This window comes from Pristiophorus japonicus, unplaced genomic scaffold (assembly GCF_044704955.1).
Source record: "Pristiophorus japonicus isolate sPriJap1 unplaced genomic scaffold, sPriJap1.hap1 HAP1_SCAFFOLD_193, whole genome shotgun sequence".
Taxonomy (NCBI): domain Eukaryota; kingdom Metazoa; phylum Chordata; class Chondrichthyes; family Pristiophoridae; genus Pristiophorus; species Pristiophorus japonicus.
Genome location: NW_027251621.1, coordinates 786,960 through 810,779, shown reverse-complemented (window position 1 = coordinate 810,779; position 23,820 = coordinate 786,960). Strand labels below are relative to the sequence as shown.

General features: G+C 48.8%; 1 protein-coding gene across 3 annotated transcripts in view; it reads left to right on the top strand.

The window, feature by feature from the left end:
* flvcr2a (FLVCR choline and putative heme transporter 2a) overlaps positions 1-23,820 on the top strand; it is a 275,876-nt gene that overhangs the window by 161,905 nt on the left and 90,151 nt on the right. For all 3 annotated transcript variants that reach the window (XM_070870918.1, XM_070870919.1, XM_070870917.1), the window contains exon 4: positions 1,054-1,121. In XM_070870918.1, coding sequence (XP_070727019.1) covers positions 1,054-1,121 — 68 coding nt within the window. The remainder of the gene's footprint in view (positions 1-1,053; positions 1,122-23,820) is intronic.

The following is a 23,820-nucleotide window of genomic DNA, read 5'->3' as shown; positions in this document are numbered from 1 at the left end:
ACACTGCCACCCAGCTGAGTGTCATCCGCAAACTTGGAGATATTACATTCAATTCCTTCATCCAAATCATTAATGTATACTGTAAATAGCTGGGGGCCCAGCACTGAACCCTGAGGCCTCGACCGGCGTCAGAACTGGAAAAGTTAAAGATGAACAGCGTTTTAAAAATGAGCAGAACAAGGGGCATGGGAGAGAAAAGCAAAGCAAGCACTCACCAGAGGGAGAGGGACTCCAGTGACCAGACAAGGGTTAAATGGTTGACGTGATAGTAAGAGGAGGTGATGGGAAGCATGATGAGAGAAATAAATGAGGTTTGGGAGACAGAACATGTGGAGAGCTGAGATGGTCATTGTAGTTTGTGTGTTTTCTTCCTCCTTCCCTTTGAGATGTTTTACTTTAATGTTTCCATTGCTGATGAACGACCACATTTGAAATCTGAATATTTCTGTTTTTGATTCCCAAATTCTTTAACCTTTCTTCAAAACTTAAATTCCTAAAATGCATGATTAGCTTTGTTGCCCTCGACTGCCCCTTTCAGGAACAAGATTATTCTCGCGGTTCCCAGAAGCTGCTGTGCTCCCTCCCACACCGCGATAACTGGATTTTCCGTTTTACTGCACCCAATCCCCCTCCTGGCACATTAGCCACCGGGTATCACTGCATTCCATTCATCACTCGCTCCCTATTTTGATTCCTTCTCGCAAACTAATTATTTTATAATTTTTCACATTGAACTGCCACCTGTCGGAGCACTGTACTTGAAAGGTCTCGGGATGAGTGATCAGAGGGTCTAACAATTGAAGAGAATGGGGATCCTTGTAATAGTGGAAATCACTAGCTTAATATAAGAAATAGAGTACATTTCTAATTCCTCCTCGGTGGCTCTCTTGATGTGGCAAAACTGTAAGAAATCAGTCTCTTGACATTAAAAACATCCTTCAGCTTGAGCTTGTGCATTAGCAGAAGTTCTGATCAGCCAAGAAAAGAAGAGTTATAGTTGAGTTACCTTTAATGAAGGATGGAGAAAACCGTTGCTTTGTGTTTTATCCACAGGCATTAACACAGGTTCCTATTATGCAGTATCTACGCTCCTGAACAAGATGGTGCTGACACATTACCCAGTACGTACCCTGCTCACTCATGGGCTTTTTCTTACTCAATGTTAGGAGAAATTGTGACTAATCGAAGGGTATATTTTAATCTCCCTATATTTTTTTTAATTTCAAAATATACTTTATTCATATAAAAATTTGTACAGTACATTCAAAAGCAGTTCAGTACATTTAGCTGCGGTCAGCAATCCCACCAGCATCATGTGGACATAGACTTGTGTCCGAGGGTCACTGCTCCTGCGGCCTGTTCTCTCTGCTCTCACTAGAGGCAGCAGCTTGTTGATCACACTGTCTTATTTGGTTTGGTGTAATAAACCTAAACTTCTACATCTCCCAGGGTGTGTACTTCCCATTGGCTGAGCTTGTGGAAGGAGTGACATAGAAGTCATAAAACTGGCTTAACTTGCAGACACTTCTAATGCAGAGGATACCACAGCCAATACAAGCAGGAGTCCTTGGATTGGGGTTGGTGGGGGAGGGGCAAAGAGTGGCTGTAATTCTCGGCCAGACTGGGTCCTGATGAGCCATGCACTGGTCCATTTCGACTCACTATTCAATGCTTTTTTTCTACCATGCTAACCTGGAGTTGTGTAAATATCAACTGCTAATCGAGTAAAACAAGTTAAATTTTGCTGATTTTAAATTTCTGTTTAATAGCTGTTACACCTTTTTGTTCATTTTTTAAAAATGTGTTCCTTAACATGCAAAAGCAACCTTGAATGAGATCAGTTCAGTGGTTGCAGCATTCTGCTACTTGTCTTCACTCATTGAACCTACACTTACAAATAATTAGTCTGTTGTCCAAATCGGGTAAAGCCGCTCCACTTTTGTGAATTGGTTTATCGCAGGCATTGACCCTCTGGTGGTCTGTCACTCCAATTGTGTGTGTACAGAAGCTTCATTCTGAAAACATACCCAGTTCTTTTCCAGCAGTTGACAGAAGTTCCACTGTTAACACAAGAAACAGCCTTAAATTATTTTTCTGTAGTTTCTTCTTTTGCAAGTCTTTTTGTAAAGTATCAGCAGAGTTTTAACATCACAAATCATTGCCTTCGGAAACTGAAGTGTTTGCAGGGTAGCGTTTGAAGTTAGTCAGTCAAGGCCTGCGTTGCTTCAGTTGTTGTGTGAGATTGGTTTCAAGAAATCCATCTGGTTAGTGATCCTTCAGACAATCCACTCCCATGCCTGTGGAAAATTCCAGAAGTCATCAGTCTTCTAAGGCTGTGGTTCTTCTGGTACCTCGGAAGTGCAGGTCATTAAAATGACTAAAGAATTTGCAGAAGTTCTGTCAAATATCAATTGAGCCTCCGATTGGTGACTGCCAGTTTATACTTGATGCAACGATGCTGAAGACTGGTGTACCAAAACAGCCAAGCTGTTCCAGTGTAGCTCTGATACTGGCATCCAGGTGTGTCCTCCCAGAAAATATAAATTAATAGCTCAGTGTCAGCCTCCTTCCAATCATCAGTAAACTGATGGAAGGATTCATCAGTAGAGACATCAAGTGGCACCCACTCACCAATAACCCGATCACCAACGCTGAGTTTTTGTTCCCGACATGGTTAGTGTATTGATAATAAGGAGACAGAGACTCATCACTAGAATGATGAAGAAGCAAGTTACGATAAATGTTTTGACATAAAAGATTGAACAGGCTGAGGCTCTTCTCTCTAGAAAAGAGGAGACTGAGGGGTGACCTGATAGAGGTCTTTAAAAATATGAAGGGGTTGGATAGAGTAGATGTAAAGATGTTGCCACTTGTGGGAGAGTCCAAAACTAGAGGCCATCAATCTAAGATAGTCACTAATAAATCCAATAGCAATTCAGGAGAAACGCCTTTACCCAGAGAGTTGTTTGAACATGAAGGAGTAGTTGAGATAATTGCCATCATCAAGTTGATCTTACCCGATCAGCACCTCCTTCTGTTCCTTTCTCCCTCATGTGCTGCCTTGCTTCCCCTTAAATGCATCGATGCTATCGAAGGCACTTTGAAAATCCAAATAATATCACATCGACTACATTACCCTTGTCTAGTCTTTCTGTTACTAGTTTCCCACGACGGATGTTGGGCCAACTAGTCTATAGTTTACTGGTTTATCCCTTTTTGTTTGATGCTTGACAGATTGTGCTCAGAGCCACACCTAACCCCTCTCTGACTTCCCTCAGCATTCTAGGATACAGCCATCAGGACCCGGGTGTTTTCTACTTCCAGTTTCACTAATTCTTTCGGTACTCCTTCTTTATCTCTAGCTATCCTTTGGTTATCCTATCAGATTGCTCCACCTCCTGTCCATATGTCCTATCAATCCCACTAGGTACAGGTTGAACCTCCCTTATCCAGAACTCCCTTATCCAGAACCACTCCTCGTCCAGAACCATTCCCGGCTACCGGGTGGCGCATGCGCAGAACTCCGACATGAACAAATTGAAGTCCTTCCTCGCTGCCGACTCCCGTAATTGCTGGCCTGACCCCGCAATCCACCGTCACCACCACCACCACCACAATCTCATTGCCGCACTCCCAGCCCCAAGCCAGCCAGCCTCAATATCCCCAGCTCAGTACCTGTACCATCCAATTTAACATGGCCACCTCTCGTCCGGAAAATCCCTTATCCAGTACAGGCCAGGTCCCGAGGGTTCCGGATAAGGGAGGTTTAACCTGTATTTTAAAATCACTCGGAGAGTGGTGAGAATGTAGAACTCGCTACCACAAGGATTCGATGCATTTAAATGGAAGCTAGATAAGCACATGAGGGAGACAAGAATAGAGGATATGCTAATGGGTTTAGATGAAGTAGGAATGGGAGGAGGCTTGGCATAGACCAGTTGGGCCGAATAGCCTGTTTCTGTGCTGTAAAATTCGATGTAACAAAGATTTTTTTAGAACAAGTGCCTTTTGAGATAGCTGCTGTAACATCGTTAACATGGGAATTGGTTATTGGGCTTTTGGAAGCCCCTGGTCTCCCCAGTTTGTTCATGGGCGATGTGAGCAGGACCGTGATTGCTTTTTCCCAAACATTTCAGTTTATGTAAAGTGCCTCTTCCCATTAGGACCGTTCCTAGGAGTGGGCTGTGACCTGGAGCTTTTCTCTGTGAGTCAAATGAAACTTTATATCCTTAAGGATTTGCAGCAAATTAAATGCTCAGAATGAGCCCTGTGCCGGGAATTTCCTTGGGCCTTCTCCCACTTGGCCAACTTAACTTTGGCAGAAATTGAGCAGAACCCCGTCTCCGCTGAGGTTACAGTTGCGGAGCGAGAGAGTCCTTGAGGAAATTCCCGGTGCAATTCCCGTTAGAAGAAGCTGCACTCCTCTTGGAAAGATACCAAAATGATAGACAACGCAAACACGCCTGATGAGTGGCAGTGACTGGAGAAAGAAAGGTAAAAACTTGCATTTATACTGCACATTTCACCACCTCAGGACATCACAAGCGATTCAGAGCCAACAAAGTACTTCTGAATTGTAGTAACTGTTATAGGAAATGCGGCAGCAAGGTCCCACAAAAAGCAATGAGATTATCTGTTTTGGTGATGTTGGTTGCGGGATAACCCTGCTCTCCTTCGAATAGTGTCGTGGGATCTTTGACATCCACCTGAGAGGGTTGAAAGGTGTTCGGTTTAATGGCTGATCCGAAAGACAGTGCAGCACTGAAGTGTCAGCCTAGATTATGGCCTCAAGTCTTGTATCCAGAGTTCCACCACTGAGCCAGTAATGGTACTTTCAATAACCCTCAATCCCACTTCTCAACCGATATCGATGCAGCTCATTTTTAAGGATGATCCCAGATCAATTAACTTCACCTATACTGATTGGCAAATACTTATTTCAATCACTGCTCATCCACACCATTACAGTGTTAAATTCCATGTTGTCCAAAGCATACAGCAGCGTACAAAATGCCGCAGTCCTTTTCCCATTGAAGATGGGCAAGGTGGCTGTTTTCTCTCCGTATGTAAAAGCATGACCCTGGGCTCAGTCAGATTGGCTTTGATTTCTCGACCTACATCAACCTTGATTGGTTAAGTCGCGATTCATTTGACATAATAGGAAATGTATAAGCAGACTTATGAGAAGCAAAAGAAACCCAGCAACTTCCAGTCGGTGCCACTGATGTCTGGTTGGTACTACATGCCCCTCAGCCCGACCCTAACCTCACCATGTGCTGCCCCGACAAATATTTTCAAAGCATCAGTGCATGAGCCTCAGAGAGCTTGGGGTGTGCTCGAAGCACCTCGTAACACAATCTGGCAAACTGCCTTGCTGCTACTAGGATCATCGACCCGAATAGTTAACTCTGTCTCTCTCCACAGACGCTGCCCGACCCACTGAGATTTCCAGCATTCTCTGTTTTTATTCCAGATTCCAGCATCCGCAGTATTTTGCTTTGGCCACTTGGTGTTGTTGTGTGTGCACCAACTCCTGTGCTGTGTGAAGGAAGCTTATAAACTGGGTCATCTCCCTTTACTCCTCCCATATTCAGTGGTCGCGCTGTGGCTCAGTGGGTAATACACTCACTTCTGAGTCAGAAGTTTGTGGGTTCAAGACCCATTTCAGGAACTTGAGCACAAAAATCTAGGCTGACCCTCCAGTGCAGTGCTGAGGGAGTGCTGCACTGTCAGAGGTGTCGTTTTTCGGATGAGACGTTAAACCGAGGCCCCGTCTGCCCTCTCAGGTAGACGTGAACGATCCCAGGGCACTATTTCGAAGAAGAGCAGGGGAGTTATCCCCGGTATCCTGGCCAATATTTATCCCTCAATCAACATAACAAAAAACAGATTATCTGGTCATTATAAGAACATAAGAATACATAAGAACATAAGAATTAGGAACAGGAGTAGGCCATCTAGCCCCTTGAGCCTGCTCCGCCACTCAACTTAGATCATGGCTGATCTGGCCGTGGACTCAGCTCCACTTACCCGCCCGCTCCCCATAACCCTTAATTCCCTTATTGGTTAAAAATCTATCTATCTGTGATTTGAATACATTCAATGAGCTAGCCTCAACTGCTTCCCTGGGCAGAGAATTCCACAGATTCACAACCCTCTGGGAGAAGAAATTCCTTCTCAACTCGGTTTTAAATTGGCTTCCCCCGTATTTGAGGCTGTGCCCCCTAGTTCTAGTCTCCCCGACCAGTGGAAACAACCTCTCTGCCTCTATCTTGTCTATCCCTTTCATTATTTTAAATGTTTTTCTAAGATCACCCCTCATCCTTCTGAACTCCAATGAGTAAAGACCCAGTCTACTCAATCTATCATCATAAGGTAACCCCCTCATCTCCGGAATCAGCCGAGTGAATCGTCTCTGTACCCCCTCCAAAGCTAGTATATCCTTCCTTAAGTAAGGTGACCAAAACTGCACGCAGTACTCCAGGTGCGGCCTCACCAATACCCTGTACAGTTGCAGCAGGACCTCCCTGCTTTTGTACTCCATCCCTCTCACAATGAAGGCCAACATTCCATTCGCCTTCCTGATTACCTGCTGCACCTGCAAACTTAACTTTTTGGGATTCATGCACAAGGACCCCCAGGTCCCTCTGCACCGCAGCATGTTGTAATTTCTCCCCATTCAAATAATATTCCCTTTTACTGTTTTTTTTTCCAAGGTGGTCGACCTCACATTTTCTGACATTGTATTCCATCTGCCAAACCTTAGCCCATTCGCTTAACCTATCTAAATCTCTTTGCAGCCTCTCTGTGTCCTCTACACAACCCGCTTTCCCACTAATCTTTGTGTCATCTGCAAATTTTGTTACACTACACTCTGTCCCCTCTTCCAGGTCATCTATGTATATTGTAAACAGTTGTGGTCCCAGCACCGATCCCTGTGGCACACCACTAACCACCGATTTCCAACCTGAAAAGGACCCATTTATCCCGACTCTCTGCTTTCTGTTAGCCAGCCAATTCTCTATCCATGCTAATACATTTCCTCTGACTCCACGTACCTTTATCACATTGCTATTTGTGAGAGCTTGCTGTGTGCAAGTTGGCTGCCGCATTTCCCACATTACAACAGTGCTTTGAGATGTCTGGTGGTAGTGAAAGGCGCTATATAAACGCAAGTCTTATTTTAAATTTTTTTATGATTGGCAGATTGATGTGTTACATAGAATGTCCAATGCAGTATTATTATCAGCAAACAGGTCGGATATTCTACTGATTAGAAGTAAGGGGAAAATATATTCCTGATCCTTGAAAATCTACCAATGTATTTGGGAGTGTCATAGATCTGTAACAGCAAATCAGTCTAAGGGACATGTGATGTTTCAAGGTTGCTCTGTGTGTAAGTGAAAATGTGTAAACATTTAATTAACCGTTATGTAAATGTCCTTACTACAGTTTCTGCATTTCACTCTGGTTATATATGACACAATTTGTAGAAAAAAGCAAAAATATATGTTAAAGTTGATAATTTAGTTGATGTATGTTTTCGAATGGGTGTGGAGGACCCTTGATTTTAGAGGTCAATGGTTTCCCTCTGATACCTTACCATCCACCCCTAGTTCTCCAATCTAGAAACATATGGATTGAATGGGCAGCACTCTTAGACACGTTGGTGTATCTGTGTGCTGTGCCATGGCATCAAAGGATTATAGCGTGCACCTGCATTTTCCCACTAATTTCTCCACTTTGATTGTTCGATCCAGAGGAGATGCTGAGTGGATTTGAGATGCTTCCCCGTACAGACGGAAGGGAATCCAAGGGCAAGTCCTGGCCTTTCGTGCACCTTCTGCCAGCTGCTTGCAAAGCAACATTGGCAGATTCTGCAGCATACTCTTACTCTCTCTCTTAGCCAGAGATTTGGCGCTGGTAGAAATCTAACTTCTTCGTTATTTTAGTTTCATTGATGTGACTACAGTTTGTACTGCAACTCCTGAGTGTCTGTTTGGGACATCCATACACTGTACAAAATGATAGTGTCATCTTACCCAGTAAACAGATTCTTACAGCGGATGCCGCATAGCTGGAGTACAGTACTACTGTGTTGGTTCCTACGACGTACAACGCAGCTGGAAGAGTGCTGGTAGGAAGTGATGCAATGGTTCATTAAATTCAAATTCATTTTAAACGGTAACATTTAAAAGGGCCAGTTACTCAATCCAGAATCAATCCCAAACTCAAATCGCACAACTGGAGCGCAATTTGCTTAGATGTTCTGCCAGCAATCGTATAGGGCCCAGTACAAGGCATCGTGTTTTAACTATATTTTAAAGGAGCAGTGTGTCTTAATAGCAAATTTGCTGCTGGTGAATTAATGTATGACTCCTCTTCATTCTAGCACATTGGGCATACCACAGCAGTAAGTCCATGTCACACTGGGGCAATATGAGGACAACTGTCCTTTTTTAAGAGTGTCAGGTATCCACATGATCTTCCTTTTCCTCGCCCTTTACAGTGTTTTATCTGGGCTGGCATTAAGAGTTTTTTCTACCATGTCAGTAGGCTGGTTACTTCCCCTTTACTGCTTTTTACTTAAAAACAAACATTATTCCAAGCCAACTGCAGCTCTAAAATCTGCTTCTGGTTTGTCGGACTGTCATTGCCAACAATTACTCTATGCCTCTTCTCTTCAAATTGTGTGGCATCTACCTCTTCCATCTGCCTGAGAGTTTTGGCCAACAGTCAGAGTGAGGTGGTGATATTAGGAATGAGTCGAGGGAAGATGGAAGGAAACAGGAACCACTGGAAATGGAATACTGCATGAGGTGCTTAATCTGGGTCAAATTCCCCTGCTCCAATAGAGGGAGGGCAGACTTTCGATTGGTGCTGTACATTGAGCGGTCTTGGTGCTGATTCCACTCTGTGGTTACGCTGCACGCTTCAGCCCAACGAGACACTCTAGTAACGCTCCACAGTTCCGATGCTGATGCACACATTGACCAACTGTTGTCCTTTTGGGAGATCCCCCATCAGTAGTCAGGTATGGGTCAACAGTCGTCGAATATATTTACAAAGTCCAAGCCTCTATGTAGCGTATTATTCTGCAGTGATTACCAAGTTAATATGAAACCTAGGAAAACATCAGTTTAGGGAAAGAACCCTCTTCCCCAAACAACTGTTAGCAAACTGCACAGCTTCGACTTTGTTTTGGAATTCTTGGTTGCTGGAATTGGCAGTATCAGATAAGGAGTACCTCGTTCACCGACAATGAGGATGATATTCCACTGTGAATGGGCAGGAGTCCTGTGTGGTAACCGGACACAGGAGTCAGCCTGCAACCTGTGCAGTATTCAGGGTCAGCTCTCATTCTCACGCAATTGGCGAAGGGCCAGTGTGAAACGTGCTCCCAGTGTGAAACATGTTCCCAGTGTGCCCCCAGTGTGAAACGTGCTCCCAGTGTGAAACATGTTCCCAGTGTGCCCCCAGTGTGAAACGTGCTCCCAGTGTGAAACGTGCTCCCAGTGTGAAACGTGTTCCCAGTGTGTTCCCCGTGTGAAACGTGCTCCCATGTGAAACATGCGCCCAGTGTGAAACATGCACCCAGTGTGAAACGTGCTTTGTGTGAAACAGTGTTCCCAGTGTGAAACGTGTTCCCTGTATAAAACGTGTTCCCAGTGTGAAACTTGCTCCCAGTGTGAAACGTGCTCCCAGTGCGAAACGTGTTCCCAGTGGGAAACGTGCTCCCAGTGTGAAACATGCTCTCAGTGAGAAACGTGTTCCCAGTGTGTTCCCAGTGTGAAACGTGCTCTCAGTGAGAAACGTGTTCCCAGTGTGAAACGTGTTCCCAGTGTGAAACGTGTTCCCAGTGAGTTTCCAGTGTGAAACGTGTATCCCAGTGTGAAATGTGCTCTCAATGTGAAACGTGTTCCCAGTGTGCTCCCAGTGTGAAACGTGCTCCGGGTGTGAAACGTGTTCCCAGTGTGAAGTTTGCTCCCAGTGTGAAGTTTGCTCCCAGTGTGAAACATGTTCCCAGTGTGAAACATGTTCCCAGTGTGCTCTCAGTGTGAAACATGTTCCCAGTGTGCTCCCAGTGTGAAATGCGCTCCCAGTGTGAAATGCGCTCCCAGTGTGAAACGCGCTCCCAGTGTGAAACGCGCTCCCAGTGTGTTACGTGCTCCCAGTGTGTTCCCGGTATGAAACGTGCTCCCAGTGTGCTCTCGGTGTGAAACGTGTTCCCAGTGTGCTCTCAGTGTGAAACGTGTTCCCAGTGTGAAACATGCTCCCAGTGTGAAACGTGTTCCGAGTGAGTTTCCAGTGTGAAACGTGTATCCCAGTGTGAAATGTGCTCTCAATGTGAAACGTGTTCCCAGTGTGCTCCCAGTGTGAAACGTGCTCCGGGTGTGAAACGTGTTCCCAGTGTGAAGTTTGCTCCCAGTGTGAAGTTTGCTCCCAGTGTGAAACATGTTCCCAGTGTGCCCCCAGTGTGAAACATGTTCCCAGTGTGCTCTCAGTGTGAAACATGTTCCCAGTGTGCTCCCAGTGTGAAACGCGCTCCCAGTGTGAAATGCGCTCCCAGTGTGAAACGCGCTCCCAGTGTGAAACGCGCTCCCAGTGTGTTACGTGCTCCCAGTGTGTTCCCGGTGTGAAACGTGCTCCCAGTGTGCTCTCGGTGTGAAACGTGTTCCCAGTGTGCTCTCAGTGTGAAACGTGTTCCCAGTGTGAAACATGCTCCCAGTGTGCTCTGTGTGAAACGTGCTCCCAGTGTGTTCCCATTGTGAAACGTGTTCCCAGTGTGAAACGTGCTCCCAGTGTGAAACTTATTCCCAGTGTGCTCCCAGTGTGAAACGTGCTCTCAGTGTGAAACGTGCTCTCAGTGTGAAACGTGTTCCCAGTGTGAAACGTGTTCCCAGTGTGAAACGTGTTCCCAGTGTGAAACGTGTTCCCACTGTGAAACATGCTCAAAGTGTGCTCCCGGTGTGAAACGTGCTCAAAGTGTGCTCCCAGTGTGAAACGTGTTCCCAGTGAGTTTCCAGTGTGAAACGTGTTCCCAGTGTGAAACGTGCTCCCAGTGTGAAACGTATTCCCAGTGTGAAACGTGCTCCAAGTGTGAAATGTTCTCTCAATGTGAAACGTGCTCCTAGTGTGAAACGTGTTTCCAGTGTGAACCGTGTTCCCAGTGTGAAACGTGTACCCAGTGTGAAACGTGTTCCCACTGTGAAACATGCTCAAAGTGTGCTCCCGGTGTGAAACGTGCTCAAAGTGTGCTCCCAGTGTGAAACGTGTTCCCAGTGAGTTTCCAGTGTGAAACGTGTTCCCAGTGTGAAACGTGCTCCCAGTGTGAAACGTATTCCCAGTGTGAAACGTGCTCCAAGTGTGAAATGTTCTCTCAATGTGAAACGTGCTCCTAGTGTGAAACGTGTTTCCAGTGTGAAACGTGTTCCCAGTGTGAAACGTGTTGCTAGTGTGTTCCCAGTGTAAAACGTGTTCCCAGTGTGAAACGTGCTCCCAGTTTGAAACGTGTTCCTAGTGTGTTCCCAGTGTGAAATGCGCTCCCAGTGTGAAATGCGCTCCCAGTGTGAAACGCGCTCCCAGTGTGTTACGTGTTCCCAGTGTGTTCCCGGTGTGAAACGTGCTCCCAGTGTGCTCTCGGTGTGAAACGTGTTCCCAGTGTGCTCTCAGTGTGAAACGTGTTCCCAGTGAGAAACATGCTCCCAGTGTGCTCTGTGTGAAACGTGCTCCCAGTGTGTTCCCATTGTGAAACGTGTTCCCAGTGTGAAACGTGCTCCCAGTGTGAAACTTATTCCCAGTGTGCTCCCAGTGTGAAACGCGCTCCCAGTGTGAAATGCGCTCCCAGTGTGAAACGCGCTCCCAGTGTGAAACGCGCTCCCAATGTGTTCCCGGTGTGAAACGTGCTCCCAGTGTGCTCTCGGTGTGAAACGTGTTCCCAGTGTGCTCTCAGTGTGAAACGTGTTCCCAGTGTGAAACATGCTCCCAGTGTGCTCTGTGTGAAACGTGCTCCCAGTGTGTTCCCATTGTGAAACGTGATCCCAGTGTGAAACGTGCTCCCAGTGTGAAACTTATTCCCAGTGTGCTCCCAGTGTGAAACGTGCTCTCAGTGTGAAACGTGCTCTCAGTGTGAACCGTGTTCCCAGTGTGAAACGTGCTCTCAGTGTGAAACGTGTTCCCAGTGTGAAACGTGTTCCCAGTGTGAAACGTGTTCCCACTGTGAAACATGCTCAAAGTGTGCTCCCGGTGTGAAACGTGCTCAAAGTGTGCTCCCAGTGTGAAACGTGCTCCCAGTGTGAAACGTGTTCCCAGTGAGTTTCCAGTGTGAAACGTGTTCCCAGTGTGAAATGTGCCCTCACTGTGAAACGTGTTCCCAGTGTGCTCCCAGTGTGAAATGTGCTCTGTGTGAAATGTGCTTCTTGTGTGAAACGTGTTCCCAGTGTGAAACGTGTTCCCAGTGTGAAACGTGTTCCCAGTGTGAAACGTGCTCCCAGTGTGAAACGTGTTCCCAGTGTGAAACGTGTTCCCACTGTGAAACATGCTCAAAGTGTGCTCCCGGTGTGAAACGTGCTCAAAGTGTGCTCCCAGTGTGAAACGTGTTCCCAGTGAGTTTCCAGTGTGAAACGTGTTCCCAGTGTGAAACGTGCTCCCAGTGTGAAACGTATTCCCAGTGTGCTCCCAGTGTGAAACGTGCTCTCAGTGTGAACCGTGTTCCCAGTGAGTTTCCAGTGTGAAACGTGTTCCCAGTGTGCTCCCAGTGTGAAACGTGTTCCCAGTGTGAAACATGCTCCCAGTGTGAAACGTGCTCCAAGTGTGAAATGTTCTCTCAATGTGAAACGTGTTCCCAGTGTGCTCCTAGTGTGAAACGTGCTCCTAGTGTGAAACGTGTTTCCAGTGTGAAACGTGTTCCCAGTGTGAAACGTGTTGCTAGTGTGTTCCCAGTGTAAAACGTGTTCCCAGTGTGAAACGTGCTCCCAGTTTGAAACGTGTTCCTAGTGTGTTCCCAGTGTGAAATGCGCTCCCAGTGTGAAATGCGCTCCCAGTGTGAAACGCGCTCCCAGTGTGTTACGTGCTCCCAGTGTGTTCCCGGTATGAAACGTGCTCCCAGTGTGCTTTCGGTGTGAAACGTGTTCCCAGTGTGCTCTCAGTGTGAAACGTGTTCCCAGTGTGAAACATGCTCCCAGTGTGCTCTGTGTGAAACGTGCTCCCAGTGTGTTCCCATTGTGAAACGTGTTCCCAGTGTGAAACGTGCTCCCAGTGTGAAACTTATTCCCAGTGTGCTCCCAGTGTGAAACGCGCTCCCAGTGTGAAATGCGCTCCCAGTGTGAAACGCGCTCCCAGTGTGAAACGCGCTCCCAGTGTGTTACGTGCTCCCAATGTGTTCCCGGTGTGAAACGTGCTCCCAGTGTGCTCTCGGTGTGAAACGTGTTCCCAGTGTGCTCTCAGTGTGAAACGTGTTCCCAGTGTGAAACATGCTCCCAGTGTGCTCTGTGTGAAACGTGCTCCCAGTGTGTTCCCATTGTGAAACGTGTTCCCAGTGTGAAACGTGCTCCCAGTGTGAAACTTATTCCCAGTGTGCTCCCAGTGTGAAACGTGTTCCCAGTGTGAAACGTGCTCTCAGTGTGAAACGTGCTCTCAGTGTGAACCGTGTTCCCAGTGTGAAACGTGTTCCCAGTGTGAAACGTGCTCCCAGTGTGAAACGTGCTCTCAGTGTGAACCGTGTTCCCAGTGTGAAACGTGTTCCCAGTGTGAAACGTGCTCACAGTGTGAACCGTGTTCCCAGTGTGAAACGTGTTCCCAGTGTGAAACGTGTTCCCACTGTGAAACATGCTCAAAGTGTGCTCCCGGTGTGAAACGTGCTCAAAGTGTGCTCCCAGTGTGAAACGTGCTCCCAGTGTGAAACGTGTTCCCAGTGAGTTTCCAGTGTGAAACGTGTTCCCAGTGTGAAATGTGCCCTCACTGTGAAATGTGTTCCCAGTGTGCTCCCAGTGTGAAATGTGCTCTGTGTGAAATGTGCTTCTTGTGTGAAACGTGTTCCCAGTGTGAAACGTGTTCCCAGTGTGAAACGTGTTCCCAGTGTGAAACGTGCTCCCAGTATGAAACGTGCTCCCAGTGTGAAACATGCGCCCAGTGTGAAACGTGTTCCCAGTGTGAAACGTGCTCCCAGTTTGTTCCCATTGTGAAACGTGTTCCCAGTGTGCTCTCGGTGTGAAACGTGTTCCCAGTGTGAAACATGCTCCCAGTTTGCTCTGTGTGAAATGTGCTCCCAGTCTGAAACGTGCTCCCAGTGTGTTCCCATTGTGAAACGTGCTCCGAGTGTGAAACGTGTTCCCAGTGTGAAACGTGTTCCCAGTGTGAAACGTGTTCCTAGTGTGAAACGTGTTGCTAGTGTGTTCCCAGTGCGAAACGTGTTCCCAGTGTAAAACGTGTTCCCAGTGTGAAACGTGCTCCCAGTGTGAAACGTGTTCCTAGTGTGTTCCCAGTGTGAAATGCGCTCCCAGTGTGAAATGCGCTCCCAGTGTGAAACGCGCTCCCAGTGTGTTACGTGCTCCCAGTGTGTTCCCGGTGTGAAACGTGCTCCCAGTGTGCTCTCGGTGTGAAACGTGTTCCCAGTGTGCTCTCAGTGTGAAACGTGTTCCCAGTGTGAAACATGCTCCCAGTGTGCTCTGTGTGAAACGTGCTCCCAGTGTGTTCCCATTGTGAAACGTGTTCCCAGTGTGAAACGTGCTCCCAGTGTGAAACTTATTCCCAGTGTGCTCCCAGTGTGAAACGTGTTCCCAGTGTGAAACGTGCTCTCAGTGTGAAACGTGCTCTCAGTGTGAACCGTGTTCCCAGTGTGAAACGTGTTCCCAGTGTGAAATGTGTTCCCAGTGTGAAACGTGTTCCCACTGTGAAACATGCTCAAAGTGTGCTCCCGGTGTGAAACGTGCTCAAAGTGTGCTCCCAGTGTGAAACGTGTTCCCAGTGAGTTTCCAGTGTGAAACGTGTTCCCAGTGTGAAATGTGCCCTCACTGTAAAACTTGTTCCCAGTGTGCTCCCAGTGTGAAATGTGCTCTGTGTGAAATGTGCTTCTTGTGTGAAACGTGTTCCCAGTGTGAAACGTGTTCCCAGTGTGAAACGTGTTCCCAGTGTGAAACGTGTTCCCAGTGTGAAACGTGCTCCCAGTATGAAACGTGTTCCCAGTGTGAAACGTATTCCCAGTGTGAAACGTGCTCCAAGTGTGAAATGTTCTCTCAATGTGAAACGTGCTCCTAGTGTGAAACGTGTTTCCAGTGTGAACCGTGTTCCCAGTGTGAAACGTGTACCCAGTGTGAAACGTGTTCCCACTGTGAAACATGCTCAAAGTGTGCTCCCGGTGTGAAACGTGCTCAAAGTGTGCTCCCAGTGTGAAACGTGTTCCCAGTGAGTTTCCAGTGTGAAACGTGTTCCCAGTGTGAAACGTGCTCCCAGTGTGAAACGTATTCCCAGTGTGAAACGTGCTCCAAGTGTGAAATGTTCTCTCAATGTGAAACGTGCTCCTAGTGTGAAACGTGTTTCCAGTGTGAAACGTGTTCCCAGTGTGAAACGTGTTGCTAGTGTGTTCCCAGTGTAAAACGTGTTCCCAGTGTGAAACGTGCTCCCAGTTTGAAACGTGTTCCTAGTGTGTTCCCAGTGTGAAATGCGCTCCCAGTGTGAAATGCGCTCCCAGTGTGAAACGCGCTCCCAGTGTGTTACGTGTTCCCAGTGTGTTCCCGGTGTGAAACGTGCTCCCAGTGTGCTCTCGGTGTGAAACGTGTTCCCAGTGTGCTCTCAGTGTGAAACGTGTTCCCAGTGAGAAACATGCTCCCAGTGTGCTCTGTGTGAAACGTGCTCCCAGTGTGTTCCCATTGTGAAACGTGTTCCCAGTGTGAAACGTGCTCCCAGTGTGAAACTTATTCCCAGTGTGCTCCCAGTGTGAAACGTGCTCCCAGTGTGAAATGCGCTCCCAGTGTGAAACGCGCTCCCAGTGTGAAACGCGCTCCCAATGTGTTCCCGGTGTGAAACGTGCTCCCAGTGTGCTCTCGGTGTGAAACGTGTTCCCAGTGTGCTCTCAGTGTGAAACGTGTTCCCAGTGTGAAACATGCTCCCAGTGTGCTCTGTGTGAAACGTGCTCCCAGTGTGTTCCCATTGTGAAACGTGATCCCAGTGTGAAACGTGCTCCCAGTGTGAAACTTATTCCCAGTGTGCTCCCAGTGTGAAACGTGTTCCCAGTGTGAAACATGCTCCCAGTGTGCTCTGTGTGAAATGTGCTCCCAGTGTGAAACGTGCTCCCAGTGTGTTCCCATTGTGAAACGTGCTCCCAGTGTGAAACGTGCTCCCAGTGTGAAACGTGCTCCCAGTGTGAAACATGTTCCTAGTGTGCTCCCAGTGTGAAACGTGCTCCCAGTGCGAAACGTGCTCCCAGTGTGGTCCCAGTGTTAAACGTGTTCCCAGTGTGAAACATGTTCCCATTGTGCTCCCAGTATGAAATGTGCTCCCAGTGAGAAACGTGTTCCCAGTGTGAAACGTGTTCCCAGTGTGCTCCCAGTGTGAAACGTGCTCCGAGTGTGAAACGTGCTCCTCGTGTGAAACATGCTCCCAGTGAGAAACATGTTCCCAGTGTGAAACGTTTTCCCAGTGTGCTCCCAGTGTGAAACGTGCTCCCAGTGTGCTCCCAGTGTGAACCGCGTTCCCAGTGTGAAACGTGTTCCCAGTGTGTTCCCGGTGTGAAACGTGTTCCCAGTGTGCGCTCAGTGTGAAACGTGTTCCCAGTGTGAAACATGCTCCCAGTTGTCTCTGTGTGAAACGTGCTCCCAGTGTGTTCCCATTGTGAAACGTGTTCCCAGTGTGAAACGTGCTCCCAGTGTGAAACGTATTCCCAGTGTGCTCCCAGTGTGAAACGTGCTCTCAGTGTGAACCGTGTTCCCAGTGTGAAACGTGTTCCCAGTGAGTTTCCAGTGTGAAACGTGTTCCCAGTGTGCTCCCAGTGTGAAACGTGTTCCCAGTGTGAAACATGCTCCCAGTGTGAAACGTGCTCCAAGTGTGAAATGTTCTCTCAATGTGAAACGTGTTCCCAGTGTGCTCCTAGTGTGAAACGTGCTCCGAGTGTGAAACGTGCTCCTCGTGTGAAACATGCTCCCAGTGAGAAACATGTTCCCAGTGTGAAACGTTTTCCCAGTGTGCTCCCAGTGTGAAACGTGCTCCCAGTGTGCTCCCAGTGTGAACCGCGTTCCCAGTGTGAAACGTGTTCCCAGTGTGTTCCCGGTGTGAAACGTGTTCCCAGTGTGCGCTCAGTGTGAAACGTGTTCCCAGTGTGAAACATGCTCCCAGTTGTCTCTGTGTGAAACGTGCTCCCAGTGTGTTCCCATTGTGAAACGTGTTCCCAGTGTGAAACGTGCTCCCAGTGTGAAACGTATTCCCAGTGTGCTCCCAGTGTGAAACGTGCTCTCAGTGTGAACCGTGTTCCCAGTGTGAAACGTGTTCCCAGTGAGTTTCCAGTGTGAAACGTGTTCCCAGTGTGCTCCCAGTGTGAAACGTGTTCCCAGTGTGAAACATGCTCCCAGTGTGAAACGTGCTCCAAGTGTGAAATGTTCTCTCAATGTGAAACGTGTTCCCAGTGTGCTCCTAGTGTGAAACGTGCTCCGAGTGTGAAACGTGTTCCCAGTGTGAAACGTGTTCCCAGTGTGAAACGTGTTCCTAGTGTGAAACGTGTTGCTAGTGTGTTCCCAGTGCGAAACGTGTTCCCAGTGTAAAACGTGTTCCCAGTGTGAAACGTGCTCCCAGTGTGAAACGTGTTCCTAGTGTGTTCCCAGTGCGAAACGTGTTCCCAGTGTGTTCCCAGTGTGAAACGTACTCAGTGTACTTCAGGTGTGAAACGTACTCACAGTGTGCTTCAGGTGTGAAACGTGCACCCAGTGTGAAACGTGCTCCCAGTGTGAAACGTGTTCCCAGTGTGAAACGTGTTCCTAGTGTGTTCCCAGTGCGAAACGTACTCACAGTGTGCTTCAGGTGTGAAACGTGCACCCAGTGTGAAACGTGCACCCAGTGTGAAACGTGCTCCCAGTGTGAAACGTGCTCCCAGTGTGAAACGTGTTCCCAGTGTGAAACGTGTTCCTAGTGTGCTCCCAGTGCGAAACGTGCTCCCAGTGTGTTCCCAGTGTGAAACGTACTCAGTGTGCTTCAGGTGTGAAACGTACTCACAGTGTGCTTCAGGTGTGAAACGTGCTCCCAGTGTGAAACGTGCTCCCAGTGTGAAACGTGCTCTCAGTGTGAAATGTGTTCCCAGTGTGCTCCCAGTGTGAAACGTACTCCCAGTGTGCTCCCATTGTGAAACATATTCCCAGTGTGAAACGGGCTCCCAGTGTGCTCCCAGTGTGAAACGTGTTCCCAGTGTGTGTGAAACGTGCTCCCAGTGTGAAACGTGCTCCCAGTGTGAAACGTGCTCCTAGTGTGCTCCCATTGTGAAACATATTCCCAGTGTGAAACGAGCTCCCAGTGTGCTTCCGGAGTGAAACGTGTTCCCAGTGTGAAACGTGTTCCCAGTGTGAAACGTGTTCCCAGTGTGAAATGTGTTCCCAGTGTGCTCTCAGTGTGAAACGTGTTCCCAGTGTGAAATGTGTTCCCAGTGTGCTCTCAGTGTGAAACGTGTTCCCAGTGTGAAATGTGTTCCCAGTGTGCTCTCAGTGTGAAACGTGCTCCCAGTGTGAAACGTGCTCCCAATGTGCTCTCAGTGTGAAACGTTCTCCCAGTGTGAAACGTGTTCCCAGTGTGTTCCCTGTGTGAAACGTGCTCCCAGTGTGAAACTGTGTTTTCAGTGAGTTTCCAGTGTGAAACGTGTTCCCAGTGTGAAACGGGCTTCCAGCGAGCTTCCGGAGTGAAACGTGTTCCCAGTGTGAAACGTGTTCCCAGTGTGAAACGTGTTCCCAGTGTGAAATGTGTTCCCAGTGTGCTCTCAGTGTGAAACGTGTTCCCAGTGTGAAATGTGTTCCCAGTGTGAAACGTGTTCCCAGTGTGAAATGTGTTCCCAGTGTGCTCTCAGTGTGAAACGTGTTCCCAGTGTGAAACGTGTTCCCAGTGTGAAACGTGCTCCCAATGTGCTCTCAGTGTGAAACGTGCTCTCAGTGTGAAACGTTCTCCCAGTGTGAAACGTGTTCCCAGTGTGTTCCCTGTGTGAAACGTGCTCCCAGTGTGAAACTGTGTTTTCAGTGAGTTTCCAGTGTGAAACGTGGTCCCAGTGTGAAACGGGCTTCCAGCGAGCTTCCGGTGTGAAACGTGCTCCCAGTGTGAAACGTGGTCCCAGTGTGAAACGTGGTCCCAGTGTGAAACGTGCTCCAAGCGTGAAATGTGCTCTCAATGTGAAACGTGTTCCCAGTGTGCTCCTAGTGTGAAACGTGCTCCTAGTGTGAAACGTGTTCCCAGTGTGAAACGTCCCAGTGTGAAACGTGGTCCCAGTGTGAAACGTGCTCCAAGTGTGAAATGTGCTCTCAATGTGAAACGTGTTCCCAGTGTGCTCCCAGTGTGAAACGTGTTCCCAGTGTGAAACGTGCTCCAAGTGTGAAATGTGCTCTCAATGTGAAACGTGCTCCTAGTGTGAAACGTGCTCCTAGTGTGAAACGTGTTCCCAGTGTGAAACGTGCTCACAGTGCGAAACGTGTTCCTAGTGTGTTCCCAGTGCGAAACGTGCTCCCAGTGCGAAACGTGTTCCTAGTGTGTTCCCAGTGCGAAACGTGCTCCCAGTGCGAAACGTGCTCCCAGTGTGTTCCCAGTGTGAAACGTGTTCCCAGAGTGAAACGTACTCAGTGTGCTTCAGGTGTGAAACGTACTCACAGTGTGCTTCAGGTGTGAAACGTGGTCCCAGTGTGAAACGTGGTCCCAGTGTGAAACGTGTTCCCAGTGTGAAACGTGCTCCCAGTGTGAAACGTGTTCCCAGTGTGCTCCCAGTGTGAAACGTACTCCCAGTGTGCTCCCATTGTGAAACGGGCTCCCAGTGTGCTTCCGGAGTGAAACGTGTTCCTAGTGTGAAACGTGTTCCCAGTGTGAAATGAGCTCTCAATGTGAAACGTGTCCTCAGTGTGAAATGTGTTCCCAGTGTGCTCTCAGTGTGAAACGTGTTCCCAGTGGGAAATGTGTTCCCAGTGTGCTCTTAGTGTGAAACGTGTTCCCAGTGTGAAACGTGCTCCCAGTGTGAAACGTGCTCCCAGTGTGCTCTCAGTGTGAAACGTGCTCTCAGTGTGAAACGTTCTCCCAGTGTGAAACGTGTTCCCAGTGTGTTCCCTGTGTGAAACGTGCTCCCAGTGTGAAACGTGCTCCCAGTGTGAAACGGGCTTCCAGCGTACTTCCGGTGTGAATCGTGCTCCCAGTGTGAAACGTGCTCCCAATGTGCTCCCGGTGTGAAACGTGCTCCCAGTGTGTTCCCAGTATGAAACGTGCTCCCAGTGTGAAACTTGCTCCCAGTGTAAAATGTACTCCCAGTGTGCTCCCAGTGTGAAACGTGCTCCCAGTGTGCTCCCGGTGTGTTCCCAGTATGAAACGTGCTCCCAGTGTGAAACGTGCTCCCAGTGTGAAACGGGCTCCCAGTGTAAAATGTACTCCCAGTGTGCTCCCAGTGTGAAACGTGCTCCCAGTGTGAAACGTGCTCCCAGTGTGAAACGTGCTCCCAGTGTGCTCCCAGTGTGAACCGCGTTCCTAGTGTGAAACGTGTTCCCAGTGTGTTCCCGGTGTGAAACGTGTTCCCAGTGTGCTCTCGGTGTGAAACGTGTTCCCAGTGTGAAACATGCTCCCAGTGTGCTCTGTGTGAAACGTGCTCCCAGTGTGTTCCCATTGTGAAACGTGCTCCCAGTGTGAAACGTGTTCCCAGTGTGAAACATGTTCCCAGTGTGCTCCCAGTGTGAAACGTGTTCTCAGTGAGAAACGTGTTCCCAGTGTGAAACGTGCTCCCAGTGTGAAACGTGCTCCCAGTGTGCTCCCAGTGTGAAACGTGCTCCCAGTGTGAACCGCGTTCCCAGTGTGAACCGCGTTCCCAGTGTGTTCCCGGTGTGAAACGTGTTCCCAGTGTGCTCTCGGTGTGAAACGTGTTCCCAGTGTGCGCTCAGTGTGAAACGTGTTCCCAGTGTGAAACATGGTCCCAGTGTGCTCTGTGTGAAACGTTCTCCCAGTGTGAAACGTGCTCCCAGTGTGAAACGTGCTCCCAGTGTGTTCGCATCGTGAAACGTGTTCCCATTGTGAAACGTGTTCCCAGTGTGAAACGTGCTCCCAGTGTGAAACGTATTCCCAGTGTGCTCCCAGTGTGAAACGTGCTCTCAGTGTGAACCGTGTTCCCAGTGTGAAATGTGCTCCCAGTGTGAAACGTGTTCCCAGTGAGTTTCCAGTGTGAAACATGTTCCCAGTGTGCTCCCAGTGTGAAACGTGTTCCCAATGTGAAACGTGCTCCAAGTGTGAAACGTGCTCCTAGTGTGAAACGTGTTCCCAGTGTGAAACGTGCTCCTAGTGTGAAACGTGTTCCCAGTGTGAAACGTGTTCCCAGTGTGAAACGTGCTCCCAGTGCGAAACGTGTTCCTAGTGTGTTCCCAGTGCGAAACGTGTTCCCAGTGTGTTCCCAGTGCGAAACGTGCTCCCAGTGTGTTCCCAGTGTGAAACGTGTTCCCAGTGTGAAACGTACTCACAGTGTGCGTCAGGTGTGAAACGTGCACCCAGTGTGAAACGTGCACCCAGTGTGAAACGTGGTCCCAGTGTGAAACGTGCTCCCAGTGTGAAACGTGCTCCCAGTGTGAAACGTACTCCCAGTGTGCTCCCATTGTGAAACGGGCTCCCATGTGCTTCCGGAGTAAAACGTGTTCCCAGTGTGAAACGTGTTCCCAGTGTGAAATGTGCTCTCAATGTGAAACGTGTTCCCAGTGTGCTCTCAGTGTAAAATGTGTTCCCAGTGTGCTCTCAGTGTGAAACGTGTTCCCAGTGTGAAACGTGCTCCCAGTGTGAAACGTGCTCCCAGTGTGCTCCCGGTGTGAAACGTGCGCCCAGTGTGAAACGTGCTCCCAGTGTGAAACGTGCTCCCAGTGTGCTCCCAGTATGAAACGTGTTCCCAGTGTAAAATGTACTCCCAGTGTGAAACTTGTTCCCAGTGTGAAACTTGTTCCCAGTGTGAAACATGCTCCCAGTGTGAAACATGCTCCCAGTGTGAAACATGTTCCCAGTGTGAAAGGTGCTCCCAGTGTGAAACGTGCTCCCAGTGTGAAACGTGCTCCCAGTGTGAAACGTGCTCCCAGTGTGCTCCCAGTATGAAACGTGTTCCCAGTGTAAAATGTACTCCCAGTGTGCTCCCAGTGTGAAACATGCTCCCAGTGTGAAACGTGCTCCCAGTGAGAAACGTGTTCCCAGTGTGAAACGTGTGCTCCCAGTGTGAAACGTGCTCCCAGTCTGCTCCCAGTGTGAAACGCGTTCCTAGTGTGAAACGTGTTCCCAGTGTGTTCCCGGTGTGAAACGTGTTCCCAGTGTGCTCTCGGTGTGAAACGTGTTCCCAGTGTGAAACATGCTCCCAGTGTGCTCTGTGTGAAACGTGCTCCCAGTGTGAAACGTGCTCCCAGTGTGTTCCCATTGTGAAACGTGCTCCCAGTGTGAAACGTGTTCCCAGTGTGAAACGTGTTCCCAGTGTGAAACGTGCTCCCAGTGTGAAACATGCTCCCAGTGTGCTCCCAGTGTGAAACGTGCTCCCAGTGTGAAACGTGCTCCCAGTGTGAACCGCGTTCCCAGTGTGAAACGTGCTCCCAGTGTGAAACGTGTTCCTAGTGTGAAACGTGTTCCGAGTGTGAAATGCGCTCCCAGTGTGAAACATGCTCCCAGTGTGCTCCCAGTGTGAAACGTGCTCCCAGTGTGAAATGCGCTCCCAGTGTGAAATGCGCTCCCAGTGTGAAACGTGCTCCCAGTGAGAAACGTGTTCCCAGTGTGAAACGTGTGCTCCCAGTGTGAAACGTGCTCCCAGTGTGAAACGTGCTCCCAGTCTGCTCCCAGTGTGAACCGCGTTCCTAGTGTGAAACGTGTTCCCAGTGTGTTCCCGGTGTGAAACGTGTTCCCAGTGTGCTCTCGGTGTGAAACGTGTTCCCAGTGTGAAACATGCTCCCAGTGTGCTCTGTGTGAAACGTGCTCCCAGTGTGAAACGTGCTCCCAGTGTGTTCCCATTGTGAAACGTGCTCCCAGTGTGAAACGTGTTCCCAGTGTGAAACATGTTCCCAGTGTGCTCCCAGTGTGAAACGTGTTCCCAGTGAGAAACGTGTTCCCAGTGTGAAACGTGCTCCCAGTGTGAAACGTGCTCCCAGTGTGAACCGCGTTCCCAGTGTGAACCGTGTTCCCAGTGTGAAACGTGCTCCCAGTGTGTTCCCGGTGTGAAACGTGTTCCCAGTGTGCTCTCGGTGTGAAACGTGTTCCCAGTGTGCGCTCAGTGTGAAACGTGTTCCCAGTGTGAAACGTGCTCCAAGTGTGAAACGTGCTCCCAGTGTGTTCCCATCGTGAAACGTGTTCCCAGTGTGAAACGTGCTCCCAGTGTGAAACGTGCTCCCAGTGTGAAACGTATTCCCAGTGTGCTCCCAGTGTGAAACGTGCTCTCAGTGTGAACCGTGTTCCCAGTGTGAAATGTGCTCCCAGTGTGAAACGTGTTCCCAGTGTGCTCCCAGTGTGAAACATGCTCTCAATGTGAACCGTGTTCCCAGTGTGAAATGTGCTCCCAGTGTGAAACGTGTTCCCAGTGAGTTTCCAGTGTGAAACATGTTCCCAGTGTGCTCCCAGTGTGAAACGTGTTCCCAATGTGAAACGTGCTCCAAGTGTGAAACGTGC